This window comes from Polistes canadensis, unplaced genomic scaffold, assembly GCF_001313835.1.
Source record: "Polistes canadensis isolate GaletaPanama2010 unplaced genomic scaffold, ASM131383v1 scaffold_51, whole genome shotgun sequence".
Classification (NCBI taxonomy): Eukaryota; Metazoa; Arthropoda; class Insecta; order Hymenoptera; family Vespidae; genus Polistes; species Polistes canadensis.
The window spans coordinates 900320-918151 of NW_014569598.1; the positions used below are offsets into that span (position 1 = coordinate 900320).

General features: G+C 27.3%; 4 protein-coding genes across 8 annotated transcripts; 1 reads left to right on the forward strand and 3 right to left on the reverse strand.

Moving 5' to 3' along the window:
* Nucleotides 1–138: 138 nt before the first annotated feature.
* On the reverse strand, nt 139–7904 carry LOC106785493 (sodium/potassium-transporting ATPase subunit beta-1-interacting protein). Of its 4 annotated transcripts, none has more exons than XM_014746033.1 (7): nt 7581–7904; nt 6120–6257; nt 5936–6016; nt 5677–5868; nt 5499–5559; nt 3981–4622; nt 139–1554 (listed from the first exon to the last, which is right to left on the reverse strand). In XM_014746033.1, the coding sequence occupies exons 1-7, from the start codon at nt 7632–7634 to the stop codon at nt 788–790; spliced, it is 1935 nt and encodes a 644-aa protein (XP_014601519.1). In that variant the 5' UTR covers nt 7635–7904; the 3' UTR covers nt 139–787. The 4 variants fall into 4 exon arrangements, with proteins under 4 accessions (XP_014601519.1, XP_014601516.1, XP_014601517.1 ...); XM_014746031.1 differs by lacking the exon at nt 3981–4622 and adding an exon at nt 5112–5145 and having other exon boundaries at nt 1468–1554; nt 7581–7901; XM_014746032.1 differs by lacking the exon at nt 139–1554 and adding an exon at nt 5112–5145 and having other exon boundaries at nt 4539–4622; nt 7581–7901.
* Nucleotides 7869–8998, forward strand: LOC106785458 (the record flags this gene model as incomplete). The annotated part of the gene is made up of 3 exons (XM_014745944.1): nt 7869–8049; nt 8387–8520; nt 8656–8998. Coding segments are annotated over 3 exons (621 nt in total), but the record flags the coding sequence as incomplete, so codon positions are not given.
* Nucleotides 8999–9496: 498 nt separating this feature from the next.
* Nucleotides 9497–13884, reverse strand: LOC106785494 (short-chain dehydrogenase/reductase family 16C member 6-like). 2 transcript variants are annotated; one of them, XM_014746034.1, is made up of 7 exons: nt 13848–13884; nt 12090–12286; nt 11587–11949; nt 10881–10992; nt 10604–10688; nt 10391–10501; nt 9497–9767 (listed from the first exon to the last, which is right to left on the reverse strand). In XM_014746034.1, the coding sequence occupies exons 2-7, from the start codon at nt 12276–12278 to the stop codon at nt 9716–9718; spliced, it is 912 nt and encodes a 303-aa protein (XP_014601520.1). In that variant the 5' UTR covers nt 12279–12286; nt 13848–13884; the 3' UTR covers nt 9497–9715. The 2 variants fall into 2 exon arrangements, with proteins under 2 accessions (XP_014601520.1, XP_014601521.1); XM_014746035.1 differs by having other exon boundaries at nt 13678–13884.
* A 1322-nt stretch (nt 13885–15206) lies between these two features.
* On the reverse strand, nt 15207–17031 carry LOC106785459 (17-beta-hydroxysteroid dehydrogenase 13-like). The gene is made up of 8 exons (XM_014745945.1): nt 17026–17031; nt 16800–16959; nt 16479–16616; nt 16223–16417; nt 15901–16030; nt 15697–15814; nt 15397–15522; nt 15207–15276 (listed from the first exon to the last, which is right to left on the reverse strand). Exons 2-8 carry the CDS (start codon nt 16947–16949, stop codon nt 15207–15209), a joined length of 927 nt encoding a protein of 308 aa, XP_014601431.1. The 5' UTR covers nt 16950–16959; nt 17026–17031.
* Between the last annotated feature and the right edge of the window lie 801 nt (nt 17032–17832).

The window sequence follows — 17832 nt, forward strand, 5'->3', positions numbered from 1 at the left end:
GTCGATTGGAAGACTATGTTTATAATAATAACGTAGCACGTTTACGTTTAAATGTGAGTTTTCGTTCCTCTTCTTATTTTTTTTAAATTTCTTTCTTTCTTTTTCTATTAAAAATCTCGATGAAAAATATTTCATATTAAAATGAGAATATCGAACGATTGTCTTTTTTAATTAATTTTGATTTGATGCATATAGTAAAAATTGTTGATTTTAATTCGCACAAATATGACCATGGTCATTCTTGAGAACGTTTAAAGAAATATTTTCTAAATTATAATAGTGGCGGTATCGTTAAATTCGTTGATAAAAATAATATTGATAATAATATATCGTACTAGTATGCATGTATCCCCTAGTGTTGTAAAATTTTCAATGTTCCTAAAACCTGAGATTCAAGGCATGATGTCAGTTAATATATGTGTATACTAAATGAACTTTTCACAAAACAAGATATTTCAATATCTTCCATTGCTTATTATAAAAAATATTGAAATCATCTGTTTTATATAGTTCACTTTGTATAATGTTTATAAAGTTAGGATTGAAATTTGTGAATTTCTTAAAGTTATAAATTATTATCGTAGTTTTAAAAAAAAATCACCTGATTCAACAGCAATACACAATGAAGAGTTTGCATAAAAATCTTAAATAAAATCTGTACAAAGTCTATTCCTCTTGCATCAGTCCACATATTAGGGTAAAGCTTTAAAAATTATGGACATGGTAAGATGAAAAAAAAAAAGAAAAAAAGTGAATATTAAGCTATCATTAGGAGATTATCAATGTATCATATCACTGTATCCTGATACGCTGGTGGTCCACTAAGAACAAATTGTCTTTGACTCTGCCTGACAATATCAGTTCTACTAGGTACCTGAGGTGTAGCCCTAACACCGTGATAATTGCTATAACTTGACCTAACACTAGCTGGTCGATTGCTATACAAATCTTCAAGATCCTCGCCATTCAAGCTTTGAGTACTTGTCTGTTGAAAAGTCGGATTGCTTTGACCTTGCCACTGCATGGTATTCAGATCGTTTCCTTGCCAATTATCAGTGAGATTCCTTGTGGAGTTGCTTCCATCCCAAATAGGCAAGTTCTGATTGGAATAATTACTTGTGTTAGAATAATTGTTACTGTCTTGTGCAGTCCAAAGCGTTGGCGAAGAGACAGCCATGTTAACAGCTTCCGGCTGCCAATTGGAATTCCTATCTCTGTCCCAACCAACCGAAATTCTATCATAATTCAATGTTCCTTGGGACAAAGAGTTAACATTCTGATTGGTTAAGTTACTTGGTGCTGTGTTAGCATAAAGACTTTCCTGATGATCCATTATTCGATTAACTGGATTTTTTCTACGCGATTGCCTGACTGAACTTCTTCGACTGGATCGACGTGTACCATCTCGTGATATCACAGAACGTCTCTTCACTCTTCGAGGTGTCATTGGTTTAGGTGATACACTGTCGTCATGTACAGGAGGTTCTGGTTGAGAATACTCGATGCTATACAACGGCCGAGGCTGTTTTTTTTTCTTCTTCTTCTTAATTTGTACTGTTGGAGAAAAGAAAAATATAAAGCAAATACATAGAGTGCGGCTTAGAAATAAAAAGAAATTTAAAGAAATATATTTGATTCTATCAGCGATATTAATTGATTATTAACAAAATCAATTAGTTCAATATAAAGTTCTGCTATCGTATCTTTGTAAATTGATTGAGATCACAAAACTTTTCAAATCACAACTCATTTTCTTGACAAAAATGTACTCTTACATTCATGTATTAGTAATTATGAAAGTGACTAAAAAAAAATTTAATTGCATTGTGTTTATGTATTTTTATTGTATTCAAAAGAAAAGAAAAAAAGAAATAAATATAAAACTTAAGCTACTTTCATAATCACTGGCTTATATTTATTGTAAAATACACTCCAACATACTCATTGTTAATTGATTAAGAATGACTGATGTCATATATTTATAAACAATAATTATCCCTTGCAAAAATGAAAATATATTCTTTGTAATAATGTACCCAAAATTATTTCAGAAAAATGATTATCCAAAAAGCTATATAGCCACACAAAATTCTATAAGATTTCCCATAAACCAATCAACCAACCGTAGAAAGTAGGAAAATGTTAGAAAAAGGAAAAAGAAGAAAAATGAAGGGAGTTAATAAATAAAAAAGCAAGCAATAGTAACATTGTACATTTATTGTCACTAATAAATTGCATCAAAATTGCAATACAGTAGTCAAAATAATAATACAAAACTAATTCCTACGTTCTTAAAAGATTATGCGTTATTTTTCTTTTTGCAAATTAAAGTGACAAGAAAACTTGTACTTTTCTACGTAGAATGATAAAGATTAATCCAATTCAATGTATATGTATAATCTGAACACATTTTATATACACCGACAACTATATTCTAACTTGTATAATAGTTTTTCTATTTATTACAATAAATTCTAATGAACTTTTTACTTTTACTTCTTCCATCACACTTGATATAATTTTCATCTACCACAGAAACGAGTTCGTAAATATTAACGCACGAGTAAAAAGAAAATAAAAATGAAAATAAAAAATAATAACAAAAAAAAAAATGATCATGCAGAAGAACCGAGTCAAGAATAAATACTTATTGTTCAAATGACAATATAATTTATAACATTTTTGTTTGATAAGAAATATTGATTTACCATTGTTTAAGTATGCATCGTAAATTCAAATTAAGTAATTTAATGTGAGAATATATAGAAAATAATTATTTTCATAAAGTTCGAAGATGAAATTTTAATGAGACCAACTACCATGCACTACTAAACATACTTTAATATTTATAGTTTTCCATAGCACCACATAATAACCAAACGTTCAATGCTATATGTAATAAGCTAATAAAATGCATTCCAAAGTATAATTAAAAAATAACGTATTGCTTGAGAAATGTGATGTTTGAGAAGTTTATATCTTACTAATTGTAAATATAATAAAATATAATAAAAAAAAAAATATATATATATTCATTATATATTATATATATCGTAGTATAATAATAATAAAAAAGTACAACAGGACGAGTTAATCATTATTTTACACATATTGCAGAAAAAGAAAATTCGATAAAGACAAATTAAACAAAATTCTCATTTTAAATTCAAATAAAATCTGATATTTTCTGCACATGTCCAAAGTCGTACAAAAATTGTGCTCCAATTAATAATTTATAATTTGAAATCTAATATTTTTTGTACCAGCGCATATTTCATAAAGCTATTCTTAATGGATAATCATCTATCTATCACAGTGTACGTTTCATAAATTTATCGACGAAGTAGTAGTATATAGTAATAATATTAATTAATTAATTAATTAATTAATAATAGTAATAATAATCATAATAATAATAATAATAAAGTAAATGTCATATACATATTTGAAAAGCCCTGAACAACTGTGAAATTAATACGTATGTGTATAAATTAAACGCAGCAAACGATTAATTTAATTAAAATTAAAATCAACAATTAACACAACTTATACTTGTAAATATTAGATCAGTCCATCTCTTACGTAAAACATGAAGAATATTAACTATAAATCATTATAGTGAAGCTATATTAACTATAAAAAAAGATAATTCCAGGGAAATGGAAGTTGTTACGAAAGGAAGTGGCACTTCAACTAGCTACACTAATCAATCGTTTTATCTATTTGGCAAGTATAGGAATTTTATGTTACATTTTCATATCCCAAAAAGTGGCAGTATAGAGCAAAGCAAAACTTAAAATCAAATCAAAGACACTTTTTCCTATATCTTTTTTTTTATGTTTTCATATTTTTACATATACCTACGTACGTATATAAAATAACAAAATAAAAAAAAAAAAGGAACCAAAAACTTCTCTTTTTATAATAATTATTCTTTAAAGAATATATTCTTATTTTTTAATTCTAAAAATTACTTGCACATAACGATAAAGGTCTACTTTCTCTTTTGGATTTATTTGATCTGTCATGATTATTCATACTTTGATGACGATCAATGGCCAATTTTGGATCGGAATAAAACGATCTTAAAGGCTGTTCGCGAATGTGGTCAGTAAAAATTCTAGGTTTGCTAGACGTCCTAGTTTGTTTTCCATGACTTGACTGAGTTTTACATTTAGCATTTGAAACAGAAACATATTTTGAAGAATGTGGATAATATAACTTATTCTTTTGATATTTTAACCTTGCTGCACTATCTAAGGAATCATATTCATCGTATGGTGAGATAGGTCTTTGAAGATGATCTAAAGGATTCGAATAATCAGTCGAATATTCTACATTTTTCATATCATTATTGGATAGATTACTTCTATTACTTATGATAGTATCATCTTTGTTACTATTTTTACTATTACTGGTATTATTAAATGATTTCTCATTTCTTTTTGGAAAAGTAGTGTCTCGATAAACAGATTGGTGAGAGCTAGTTGTGCCTGCAGGATAATCTTGACTGGAATTTTTATGTGGATAAGAAGGTGTTGGAAGTGCCGAATAACTAACATACATAGGATGCAACTGTGTGTGGCCTGCCAACCCAAAGTCATCACCGCCCACAAAGTCAACTGAAATATATCATTTAGAATCGACAATGTTAGAGTAAATTTGCTGGAGTGATTCAGACGAAATGTTTACCTTTAAATACAACTTAAAAGATATAAAAGAGCGCTATAACTGTGAGGATAAGTTGTTTAATTATTCAATTTCTCAACAATTAAAATGAATCTGCTTCACTAATATATATATATATATAGTGACTACCCAATATTTTTAATAACAAGACAAGAATTCTTTCCCATGCTGAAATTACTGATAAACTTTCCACGAATATGATAATTCGATACATCTAATAGACATTACAAATTTTTTAAGCTGCAGAAAGTTATTTCTTACTACTTATGTACATTCCAACTAAAAAGTGTACATTGAAGATCAAAGAAATATATATAATAAGACTACATTTCTAGAATTTTGTATTTTACAACATAGTCAATCGTGCTGAAACGAGCAAATGAATAAATGCGTGCAAATTGTGTATGAGGCAAAGCACTTACCAGAATGGGGGATCAAATCCACCAATGAAATCGACTGTAATTGATAACCCATTTTTCAAGCAATAATAAATTATCCGATAAGCTTAAATTATCACTAAACTAGCAGAAATAGTTTACTGCAGCTTTTACTTATGATAAAACTTAGATCCCATAAGGATAACAATACAGGATTTAAATATTACTATTATTTAATAACTTTAATTTTTATACCTAAATCCTATTAAAATTGTCTTAGGAATGTAAACGCATAATAATATAAATTGTAAAAATATATTTCTTTCATATTACACCTATTCTATCTTATTTGTAATAATAAAAAAAAAAAAATTATAAACTAATAGAATAAACATAAACATAAATACTTTTTTTATATAAATTAATACTTACAGCTATCATCTTCTTCTAGAAAGACTTTACTTAGACAGATCCCTCCTATAATTGCCATTAACTGAAAAATTCAAACATAAATTACTAAAAATGATATTTACATAATTTGCTATAAATCATTTTCTATAAACAGAATCGAATAAAGATATAGATAAAGTTTTATAAAATATACATGTACCCCTAAAAGACATTGTGTAGATGCATGTAAGATTTCAACTACTTCATAATCCAGTACACAATCCGTCACATTACTGGGACGCGCTGGTCTGAATAATTCTGGTTCAGTCACATCATATACAGCTTTACAACCAGGTCCATTTACATGCCACCAGGAAAAACTACCAGTACCAAGATTTAAAATATCACTATTCTAAAAAAATAAATATCTGTTGTAGTCGAGATTAACGAATCCAATTTGTTGATTTTAATTTACTTACTTTATCCAATATTCCTACGTTGAGATAAAAACATATTATAAATATGTTCCATCCTAACCAAAGTGTGTTCCATATACAATACTGAAATGAACAACAAATTAAGCATACATTAATTGTAGAAAATTATCAATCCTAATTTTGTTATTATATTCTTATAAATATAATTTCAATAAAGTATACGCACCGATATGATATATTTAGGTCTGTATTGAAAGCCCCCGAAAAACCCCAGAATAACAAAAATAATATTAAAAAAATTGACCAGTATCGGGGCCCACATAAACCCCAGAAAGTCGAAAACTTGACGCTCTACAGTAGTAATCTGTAAAGAAAAAGGAAAAGAAAGTATAATCCATTAACTTAATATCTGGTGATCTTAGGAATTGATCCTCTTTGGCCTATTTATCGTTGGGTTTAATGATCACTTAGCCATTGTTGTATTAGTAGCGCATAATGTACCAGGCAACCATCTAATTGGATTTTGTCTGTAACTTTTTAATGAAGCATTTAAGAGCTCATGTTTTTTAACATTTTATTCATGTTTTTACGTATAGAATATGGTGAACAAATTTTGCGAGGAAAAAACTGGAACATCTTGTATATTTAGAATCAAGTATAGAAGATAAGTGACAACAAAATTAAAGTACGTATCTTATAATGGTATGCCAACAATTGCTTAGATTCAACTCATTTCCTTTTAGTGTATTCTTAATCTGTGCCAATTGTCTTGTGTTCCAAATACTCAGTTGATTGATCATTCTCTGTTAGTCTTGCAACACTTATGTATGTGCATACATATGTGCTAAAAGATTAAACAATTATATATGATACTTAAAGAGAATATTTGATTTGATTATCTTCAAGTTTCACATATCAATTATAAATATAATTAAGTAAATATATGCACAAAAATGTATTCTTAAAATCTTAGAATGTTATGAACAAGAAAAATAAAAAACAAAAAATATGATATTAAATTATTTGAATAAAAAGCAATTGTTATATATATATAAAGTACTTTAATGTTGCGAGTGAAAGCATCATCCTAAGAAAAGAAAAAAAAGAAAGAGCAGCCTAGTTCCATTATATATATATATAATAATAATAATACTTTCGCGCGTGCAAACCACAACTTATCAGAATAGAACAACGTAGAAAGATAAATGAAAAGACCGGGGTCGATAAAATGATAAAACGAGTTTAATCAACAAAGTAAAGTAATACCAACTCTATCATAGCGTCAATTAGTCAAGAAAAAGGAATACTATTTTTTCCTCATCGTAAGACAAAAAGAAGAAAGAAATAGGGTTTGCATGATTTGCATGATGAAAATAGGGGGATTGATTATTTCGATGAAAACAAAAAAGAATATAATAAAAGATGAGATAAAAACGATGATTTATCTAGATTTTTGAAATTCGTAATCCGTAAAAAAAACTCATGACTCATTGTCAGATTAGAAAAACGTATTGCATGTATCCTTTCTCATGAATATATGTGTGCAGTATATGCATGTAGGTATGGAAGTACGTACTTAAATATACAAGTGTGTGTGTGCGCGTGCATGATCATCAAAAATTGCAACGCACCTGAGATGTCCGTTGTGCATTTCCGTTAATATAATTAACACTGAATATATACTTACGAGTTGTAGAATGCATATTGTCAATAGAAAGTGTCTCCTGCTGCAAATTCCCATGTCATTTGGCCGGATGATCGTTGTGATACCTCTTTTTTCTTTTCTTAATTTTTGATTTTTCTGTATTTCCTTTTGTCGTTAAAAACTTCGTCACAATTTTAGATACACTCGATGATAAACGGCAAAGATCTCCTTGCACTACACGTAAACTGCATATCGTATCGCTATTTTAATGCTGCATTGTACACAGTAATGGCACGTTTCGGTACGACGCCATGTTAACTTCCGAAACGATACACTTCTTCTCTCCTTTCTCGAAAACAACTGGTTGACTCGGCGCGCAATGACACGCATCGCTTCATCCGTCGTCCAGGCAACCAACTTTATTATTCCTCGCGTGCTATAGACCAATCAACGACCTCCGAACGAGTTTCTTTCTGCGCAGTAAACTACTGCGCAACTCGACTCGCTAGAGGTATCAATTTGGCGGCTTAAAATAGAAATTCAAACTATCTTTATTCGAGTACAAAAATATGAGTTGTATTAACCCTTATTTTTTCTTATTTTGAAAAAGAAAAAAACAATAAAATACATACACACACCATTCTTCAATTTGCTATCAGAATGACGATCGAAATCGAATAGATATATTTCTGGTTTCAAAGTGCTAGTGTCAATTTACTATTCTGTCTATATAATAGATTATAACATAAATAAATTTATGTATCTGTCTTATTAGATGCAAAAAAATAAGTAGCGATTATATTATATTATATAAAAAATCTCTGAAAAAAAAAATGAATTCAATGCAGATACGGCTCGTTTAAGGTGTAACAATAGCACGTTTCACGTGCATAAAATTTATGGAGATGGAAATTGTATGTTCCGTGCGCTCAGCTATATCCTTTGGCAAAATGAAGAAAAGCATCAATATTTGCGTAACACGGTTAGCTAGCACAAATAATATTACTTTCCTTATATACCTATATGATATAGGTAATATTCTTATATCAAGAAAACATAGTTATTGTTTTTTGATGAATAAAAATGTTAGATATTAATAAAATAAATTATAATACAGGTTGCTAGACATATAAAAAATAATTGGCACGAATATGGTCCTTTCGTAATGGCTGAATGGAATATATCAAATCCTGAAGAATATTATGGACACATGAGAATGGTTGGGACGTTTGCAAGTGAGCTCGAATGTACGGTAGCAACAAAGCTTTATAATATGAATCTCGCTATATATCGTGAGATAGAAGGCTCGAATGAGTTAGAACGTGTTTTCTACAGTCATATAAATCATTATTGTCAGACTGCCAGGTTGCTCTTCACTGGACATTCAGACAGCGGTCATTACGATATTTTACTTAACGATTAAATTTTGTGTATATTTCATTTTAATGAACACTTTTATTCCATATATCTGCTTATTTTATTATTATATATAATTTACATGTAAAGAGATGTGAGACAATGAAATATTTACTATAATCAGCGTTTTACTTTTTATAAATATATACGAGTCCAATTGTATATATAAATAAAATTACATATAACGCATACAATAACAATTATTTATTTTCTCTTAATCGTCTTTTTATAATTTTTATTTTGTAAAGAAAAAAGAAATTGTATTTTTGTGAGGATAATAAAAGATTTTGCAAACATAAAGATAATAAAATATACATTTTGTAATTTACGATAGATAGTTACTAGATTTTTAAAAAAATATTTACATTATTATAAAAAATTGTATATTTTTTACTATGAATTATAAATTAAATTAATCAATAGGTAATTAAAATCGTTATTGTATACAATCATCGTTTATAAATATGTAATAAATAGAAGGCTTTTATAAATTGAAATATTGTTAGTGCAAGAGTTGATAATCATTCACATTTAATGTTCACGATTAATCAAGTGTTTCTTATAACTGTTAAAAAAAAAATAGGTATAAGTTTTATCAAAGACGAATGATATTTGTTGATTGAACTATTATCTATAGGGTAATACGAAATGTTCAGAAATACATTAACATCGTTATATTTCCTTCCAGTCTTTAAAAATCTTCAGCACATATTTTTCTATTAATTCTAAACAATACTTCTTTATATACTATCGTAGTTTCTTCAATCTCGATACCATTTTGTTAACTTAGTTATAATAACGGATATTACGCAACTGGAATAAAAATATTTCTGTGTATAATTAAAGGAAACAAATAAACATTATTTCTTATGTAATATGGAACCTCGGTTTGCGAGCATAATTCGTTCAAGGAAGATGCTATTAATGCAAAACAATCATACATCAAAGCGAAGTTTGTTATGAAAAATACATAATGAAAAATCGGATAATTCGTACCACAATTTATTCATGTAAAAATAATAAAAATTGCACTTTAATTACTAGTACGAAACCAAGTTACTCGCAATCCAAGGTTTGATTATATATGTGTGGCTCGTACAATAATTATTAATCTTAGAACTACAAACTTATTTTTTTAACTCCCAAACTACAAACTAGGGTATATATTTACCCCAAGGGTTTTTTAGTCCTAGAAACTGTTCTGATAGCAATAATCAGACTTTTAAGTATATGAATTTTTTGTTTTCATGCCAAAGGGAATGGTGAAGAGCAAATTCAATTTCACTAAAGTTTAATCGATGAAAAATCGATTTAAATAAATTAAAGTATTGAAAAAAACGATCAAATCTTCATTTAATTTAAGTTTAGTAGTTCTAGGCTTAATACATCCTATTGAAGTGTAATAATAAAACAATTTAATTAACACTTTATCTAACCTTGCTCGATACAAAAAACGTGAATTCCATCCATAAATTAAACTCGATTGATTCCTTCTAACAGCTTCCACAATATCTTTTGCAACTTGTTGCTCACTCTGCTTTATCGATCTGTAAATCATTCATTAAAAAGTCAAGAAAGTAAATAATAAATAAGTATTTATGCCTTACATACTTTCATTCTATATAATAATAAATAAATTTAATTTTTACCCTTTTTTTGTTATAGGTGATATCGCAAGAAATGTACAATTAATAAGAAAATCACATAATTTTTCACACAAGTATTCCATTAGATCTGTAAATCATGCAAAATATCATGTAATTTGAAATAAGTAAGTATACTATAACTAGGTAAGATAGAAAAATTTATTTTTTCTTATTATTATGAACTTTATATACATATTTTTATAATTAAAATGATGAAAAAATTCATTTTAATAGCTAACTGCATATTAAATTCATAAATTACAGGTAGAGAAATACGTACTATTTAGAGCAATTCCAGAACTTATAGAAGCATCTTTGTCTGATACAGGTGTTACTCCAATGATATAAACTCGTTCCCGACGTAACATTAAAGATAAAAATGCTATTATAGTCTAAAAAGAAAAAATGAGTGGGAGAGATTGATAGTTTATTAAATGTTAAGAATACTTTTTTGATATTTTTCTTGTGAATTTTTTTGGATCATTTCAAAAATGGTCAATGCAATATAATCAATTCTATTATCAATTTATTTAACATAATAATAATAATAATTATTATTATTTGTTTTTATCGATATACACCGATGACATTATTGACAGCTTACATAATTTTAAATTGTTAATCGACAATTACACACTTCAGCATGAAACGAACTTTGATCTGTTACGAATCGTTAATAAATACGTTTAACTTCTCTCAGGTGGAATATATTTAGTTTTTTGATCACACATGTCAAATATTACGTCAGTGACAAATAATAAAATATTTAAAACGGCTCAGTATCATAATCATACGAAGTATAATTCCTATTTATAATATAATTAAAGATAAGGTTCCGTTACACAAATTCTGATCATATAGGTTTACGAAAAAAAAATTTTGTTCCAATCAGTTACGGATAAAATATTTGTTTTTTTTTTGCGCGATCAATTTCTATGAAACACTTGTTAAAAAGCCGCAAAATTCAATTTGAAAACTATGCTTACCGAATAATGATTCATCCAAATTGTCATTGCGGTGTCAAAAATATCCACGCATGGAGAATCTATACATGTTACTAAAATATCGATTCCACCGAACTCGTTTTTGAAATTATTTGTTATATCTTTCATCTCCTTAGGGTTCGAAGTATCGCACTGATAAGCTATTATTCTTGGATTTTTCAAAGATTCCCCTTCTGTTCTTTCCTTTCCTTTAAAATTATCCTTTAAACCTGTGTAACGAGATTGGAGATCTAAAGCTAATTGCTGTACTAAATTGTTATCTTTGTCTATACAAATTATTGAACATCCTTTTTTAGCAAATTCTTCGGCTAGAAATGTGCCTAATGTTGAAGTTGCTCCAGTTATCTAAAATATATTGAAATAATTAAATAGATTAAATCAGTAGCGAGAAATAATTGACTATATAAATAATCAATAAAAAAATGATCACACAACGAATGATTTAATAAAAATTATGATTATTATTACTATTTGTATTAATTTACCACAACGACATCACCGGTTAGATCTCTTGGTGGCTTTGGTAAAAGAGACTTAATAAAATTCAAAATTCTTATGAGAAAATAGAGTATAATTGCAATCCAGTATTCAATGGTAAACAAAAAAAAGATATCCATTGAAGGAAGTCCAATTCTCACTTCATTCGTGGCATATTTGTCTTTTTCTGATATCATTGTAAAATCTACAAGAATAAATTTCATTAATTTCCCATTAGTTTTTTTGTTGAATTTTGTCAGTAGACTTTGTTTCGGATTTCTATTCCATCGAAGTTCTGAATTTTTCAATAAATTTGACGTTTCGTGCAATGTCCTTTCATTTGTTTTTTTTCAGTAATCTAATTGTAGATTCTATATTTAAATTAGAATTTATTTAGGAAGTAACTATTTTTTTATGAAATTTCTGCTCCTTTTTTTGGAAAAAATAAGTGTATGTTCTTAAAAAACAATCGATAAAAATAAAATTATAAAATAATAAAATCATAACTCGATGAATTCGATTGACAATTGTAATTAGTTCTATGACGAGATATGAATAACCGGTTCCGAAGAAATGCATACGTTAAATTACTAAATACTAGTTTCTGTTTTAGAAATCGAATGTCGATAAGTGAAATTTGTGGAAAGTATGAGGAATAAAATAACGCTAGACTTATTATATAATCGTATACAACAATATCGTGCTATTACGTTAGAGATTTCAAGTTTTGGCTTGATAAGATCAATAAATGCATAAATACTTCGCGTTAGAAATTACACTTATTTTATTTTTATAAATTGCTAACGAAACTTTCTATTTTTTTTTGTTTTATATTTTGTTTTTACAATCATTAATATTTAAATTATTTTGTACATACATGATGTTCATAATATTATATAGATTTGTATTATTAAAAAGAAATAAAAGAAGAAGAAGAAAAAGAAATATTATTTATATTAAAAATATTCAAGTATAATACGCGGAACAATTACGAGATTTTTCAAATAATTTTCATATACAATATCATATGATCAGTATAAATACCATGTTAACGATAAACGATATTAATTCTATCACTAGTTTATATAAATCGACTATTTGTATTTAAGGTGTGACCTTCATTCAAATTCATCACTTTTAATAAGCCTTAATGTTAGAATAAATAATCCCGCTAATTAAAACATTATAATAGGCAATTAATTTTGATGTATTCGTTTCGATGTAATATAGGTTTAAAAGATACTTAAAACACCGAAAAAAAAACAAAAAAAACAAGCAGTTTATCGTACGGTAATAACATCAACTTAACGTTTTTTTAAAAATTCTGATTTTAGCCACTATTAAATAAATGATCCAAACTTTTGTTATTTTGATTATTAATTTGACAATATATATATATATATATTATATTTTACAATTAGTAAATTAGAAATAAATATAATTAATCTAATAATGAAATATATATAAATAAACATAAGCAATTAGTTTGAATTATCATTCATCTGCAATATAAATTATTAAAAAGAGGACTTTATATAAATGATATTGAATAACTTAAAAATTAATTGATAATTTTAATATTATAAAACCGGTAACCATTAACAAAATACACTTATATAATAACACCGTCACTTTAAATTCACAAAAATAAAAAAAGAGAATTATTAGGTATTATTAGAAATATATATATATATTTGAACACAATAAATATAACACTAATATTTGTGATAGTAAGGATAGTTTTATGTCTAGGAAAAGAATCGTACGTTTCTAACAGCTTGCTTTGCTCGCTTGAACTTGACTGAGCGGTGGTTCTCATTTTCAATGTATGTAAAGAAAATCTACCTAACCTGAGTCAAGGCCGCTCTCAGGGCCCTTTAATTTTTTTCCGTATTACGGTCTGTTTCCTTTCTTCTCATCATTGTCATATGCTTATTCATATATTTATTTATGTAAGAATTTTAATTTCATACCGATACTTCTTATTTGTTTATCGTTACACATTTGCGCGTGATGTAAAATGAAAGTAAGATAATGATATGTTGTTTTAATAAAAATTAAAACTTCTCGAAGTTAAAATAGAATAGAATTAAAAATTAGATTATTTAAAATTTTCAATAAAAATTTGGCCAACTTTACAATCAATTTTTATGTATTATATATGATTGATTTGTATATGCAATTCGATGTGTGATTATGATATTTATTTAATAAGAAAGAAATATTATAATTTTCTATTTCAAGTTTTTTTGAATTTAGATTTAATTCAAATATGTTTCATTTTATTTTTATAATATTGTTCTGTGCTTTTTCCTCCTTCGATTTTTTAATTGCAAAAAATATTCTAAATCATTAAATTTTGTTTAATAATAAAATATGCTTTCCTTAACCCTTTCGCTACGGAACGGATCTCCGCAGCGGTACTCCCGCAGTACAACCTATCGCCAATATCATATATATGATCAATATCTGATTGTCCGAAAATTTATTTCTGAAATATTTGAAGCTATTAATACAAGTATGATTTCATAAGAAAGAAAGAACAAAAATGATGCCTCTAGGCAACTCTAAAGATAGATGGCCGCAAGGTATGTACCATGAAACATGACTAATATATTTAAGTGTTTATTAAGTCTTCGTATCTCGATCGAGTTATTTTATCGAATTTCATATAGAAATGTTGTTTAATATTACATGTTATTCGTTATAACATTCTTTTTTTTTTTTATCATAAAATTTTTTTAATAAAGCTTTAAATATTATGTGCCTTTATATATTTCTTTTCTTATACAAGAGCCCATAGAATATATACTGAATGTTTATTAATTAATTTAAATGCCTGGAAAAAGAATTTTTTGTTTATCGAATGATTTGTTTTTTACACAAATTAAATACACGATCCATTTTCGGAACTCGTCAACGCTTGTTTAATGATCGTTTTTATAATATCAAACTCGTTGAATAACATACAGAAAAAGTTGCAATTATTTAAAATTAATAGTGAAATGGTCACGACCGAAGAGATCCAACTACGCGTCATAATCTTTTCTAACAAATAAGTTTTTCTTTTCTTTTTTTGTATAACTTTTTAAATTGTTATGCAATAATCAGTTGCAATTAATTTTTTAGATGATTCGACGATCGACGTTTGCAAGAAAATCAAGGATCAATCGCATCGCAGACTCCGGAATGATTCTAAAATAGAATAAGAATGAAATATTCCAAAAGAATAATATGTGGAGAGGAAAAACTTAAACTTAATACAAAAATTAAATAATCAATAAATCGGTAAGTTAATTGAAGAATCTAAAAAACCTATTTATTGCATTCAAGGAAAGGAGACATCGTGGGATCGAATATTCCGTGTAATTTTTCCTAATAGCATGAATTATTTCACAAGCTGCATATTCCGGTCTAACGATTCCGAAAATGTAAGGGAATCTATAAAAAGAAAAACAAACAAAAGAGCAAATAAATAATTTTTTCAATTAATCTTATTTTCTACGAATTCTTGTTTTAGGTGATAATTTGCGATAACGATTTTACTTTTTTTATTCATATTTCATTTATATGCAAAAATCAAATATTTGTATGTATTTATATTTAAGTATAAACCTATACTTAGGATCCTTTGCTAATCCTGTATCAACGTAAAATGGATAAATCGTTGTAAAATGTATGTCAGGTTTCGAAGGATTTGTTCTTACTTCTTCGTATAGAGCTTCCATTAGACCTTCGATATAAAAAAAGTTTCTAATATCATATAAATATATATTATCTTATTTTTAAATGTAATTAACATATAATCATTGTATTAACCTCGAACAGCGAATTTCGAGGAACAGTAAGGAACTTTCTGCGAAACACCGTACATTCCACACATACTACATATGGCCACGATGTGACCTTTTCCTCGTTGCAACATTGATGGAAGTATTGCCTCTATCGTCTTCATAAAAACAATGTATAATTATAATAATCAATTAGAAATTAACTATTTTTCATTAAGTATCTAACTCTTCCACATATATATTACAATTTCATTAAGTTCCAAATAAAAGTATATAATAAAATATCATTTTTTCTTAAAAAGTGTATAATGAATTTTAAATTAATTGTTTGCTATTATAATATATATTACCCAAAAATGCGAGAAAACATTAACATTAAACGTTCGTTCAATATCGTCGGAACTATGATTGAGAAGAGAACGATGATACAATATTGCAGCATTATTAATTAAAATGCTAACTTGAGGTATTCCAATTTTTCTCATCGTTCTTAACGCTTCATGCACTTCCAATCTTTTCGAAACATCAACGGCGAAACCATAAACCTTCAAAGATATATTTAATTTAATATACTATAACAAGAATTTTTTTTGGAAATATTATAACCTCTCCACCATTTTTTGACACTGCAGACATCGTCTCTCGATTCGCATCGATATTAATATCCCAACAAATTACTATGCAACCCATTAAGCCTAATTGAATCGCTAATTCTCGACCAATACCTCGGCCAGCACCAGTAATCTTCAAAAATACAAAATTAATTAAGATGTAAATTATTGAAATTTTTTAAATCGGTAATTATTAATCATTCATTATTAATCTGATACATTTCTATTATAAACAATAGTTATATGATTGTAAAAAAATACTGAAAAAAATTCATAATACTTATATACATAAAAAATAAAGTAACATATTCCTTACTAAAACTGTTTCTCCGATTAAGTTTTTCTTAGCGGTAGGTAAGACAATTTTGAACGATGCAACTATTATTGCCACGCTTATTTTTATCGACAAAATAATCAAGTCTAAGATGACTCGTGGAAAACGGACAAATCGAAAAATATTTTTCATCTTCCATTTTCTATAGGTTAATAAAAACATATTGCATAATGATATATCGAAAAATAAGATTGTTTTTAAAGCTTACCGATTATTAGCATTATGCAGGCTCGGTTTAATATCTGACATATCGATGGACTTGTAATTAACATAACTTGACAAGACTAAACATTTTAGAATATCTAACGACGATGTAAAACGATTCCTCATACCATTCGTGTTTTGTTTTTCTTTATATGATATATATATAAAACGATCAACATCAACATTAGATAGATAAATTACCTATCGAGTGTTTAAATTATGTAATTTTATCTCTTTGGATTACGGTAAATAAGATGTAAGAACGTAATAGAGCAGAGCGGTTCATATATAACACAGTAAATCATTCTCTGTAAAAAAAAAGTAAAATGAAAATTACATTAAAATAATTCTCGTTCGTGTTGCATAGTACCTGCAAATATATAAAAGATATTAACAAACATTATAAAGTAATTAGTTTCTGTATATTAAATGGATAGAAGGAATCAAGGAAAGGAGTAAAGGAATATGATATCAATTAGGAAGTTAAAAGAAACTAATTACAATTATAATGTTTATGGTAAGCGGTCTTTGGCTGGATTTTACTTGCAATGGAATGTACAACATATTAAATATGTTAAACATTATACTGAAAGTAAAACACCATTGCCCAGGTCTAACCACGAGGAGGTAACCGCTTCCGAAGACCCGGGATGTGCATCATGAATTATATATGCGAATATAATTTAAAGAAAATAAGATAATCAAAACGAGAACGTTTCTTAAAGAACACCACTCTTAGTCCCCACCATAACTATTTCATCAATTCGCCGATAACACGTATCAATGATTACATGGCAATGTCTAACGGAGA

Bases quoted from the DNA above. Each gene is read 5' to 3' on its own strand.
- LOC106785494 (XM_014746034.1), bottom strand. From the start codon at position 12,278: ATGATATCAGAAAAAGACAAATATGCCACGAATGAAGTGAGAATTGGA. The intron at 10,993-11,586 runs GTAAGCATAGTT...TTTTCTTTTTAG, and splicing joins TTTGGATGAATCATTATTCG to ACTATAATAGCATTTTTATC. The intron at 10,689-10,880 runs GTACGTATTTCT...CATGATTTACAG, and splicing joins TTCTGGAATTGCTCTAAATA to ATCTAATGGAATACTTGTGT.
- LOC106785459 (XM_014745945.1), bottom strand. From the start codon at position 16,949: ATGAAAAATATTTTTCGATTTGTCCGTTTTCCACGAGTCATCTTAGAC. The intron at 16,617-16,799 runs GTAAGGAATATG...GTATTTTTGAAG, and splicing joins TAATCGGAGAAACAGTTTTA to ATTACTGGTGCTGGCCGAGG. The intron at 15,277-15,396 runs GTTTTTTAGATT...ATTCTATTTTAG, and splicing joins TCCTTGAATGCAATAAATAG to AATCATTCCGGAGTCTGCGA.
- LOC106785493 (XM_014746033.1), bottom strand. From the start codon at position 7,634: ATGGGAATTTGCAGCAGGAGACACTTTCTATTGACAATATGCATTCTA. The intron at 6,258-7,580 runs GTAAGTATATAT...TTTTCTTTACAG, and splicing joins CAATATGCATTCTACAACTC to ATTACTACTGTAGAGCGTCA. The intron at 6,017-6,119 runs GTGCGTATACTT...TGTTCATTTCAG, and splicing joins GACCTAAATATATCATATCG to TATTGTATATGGAACACACT.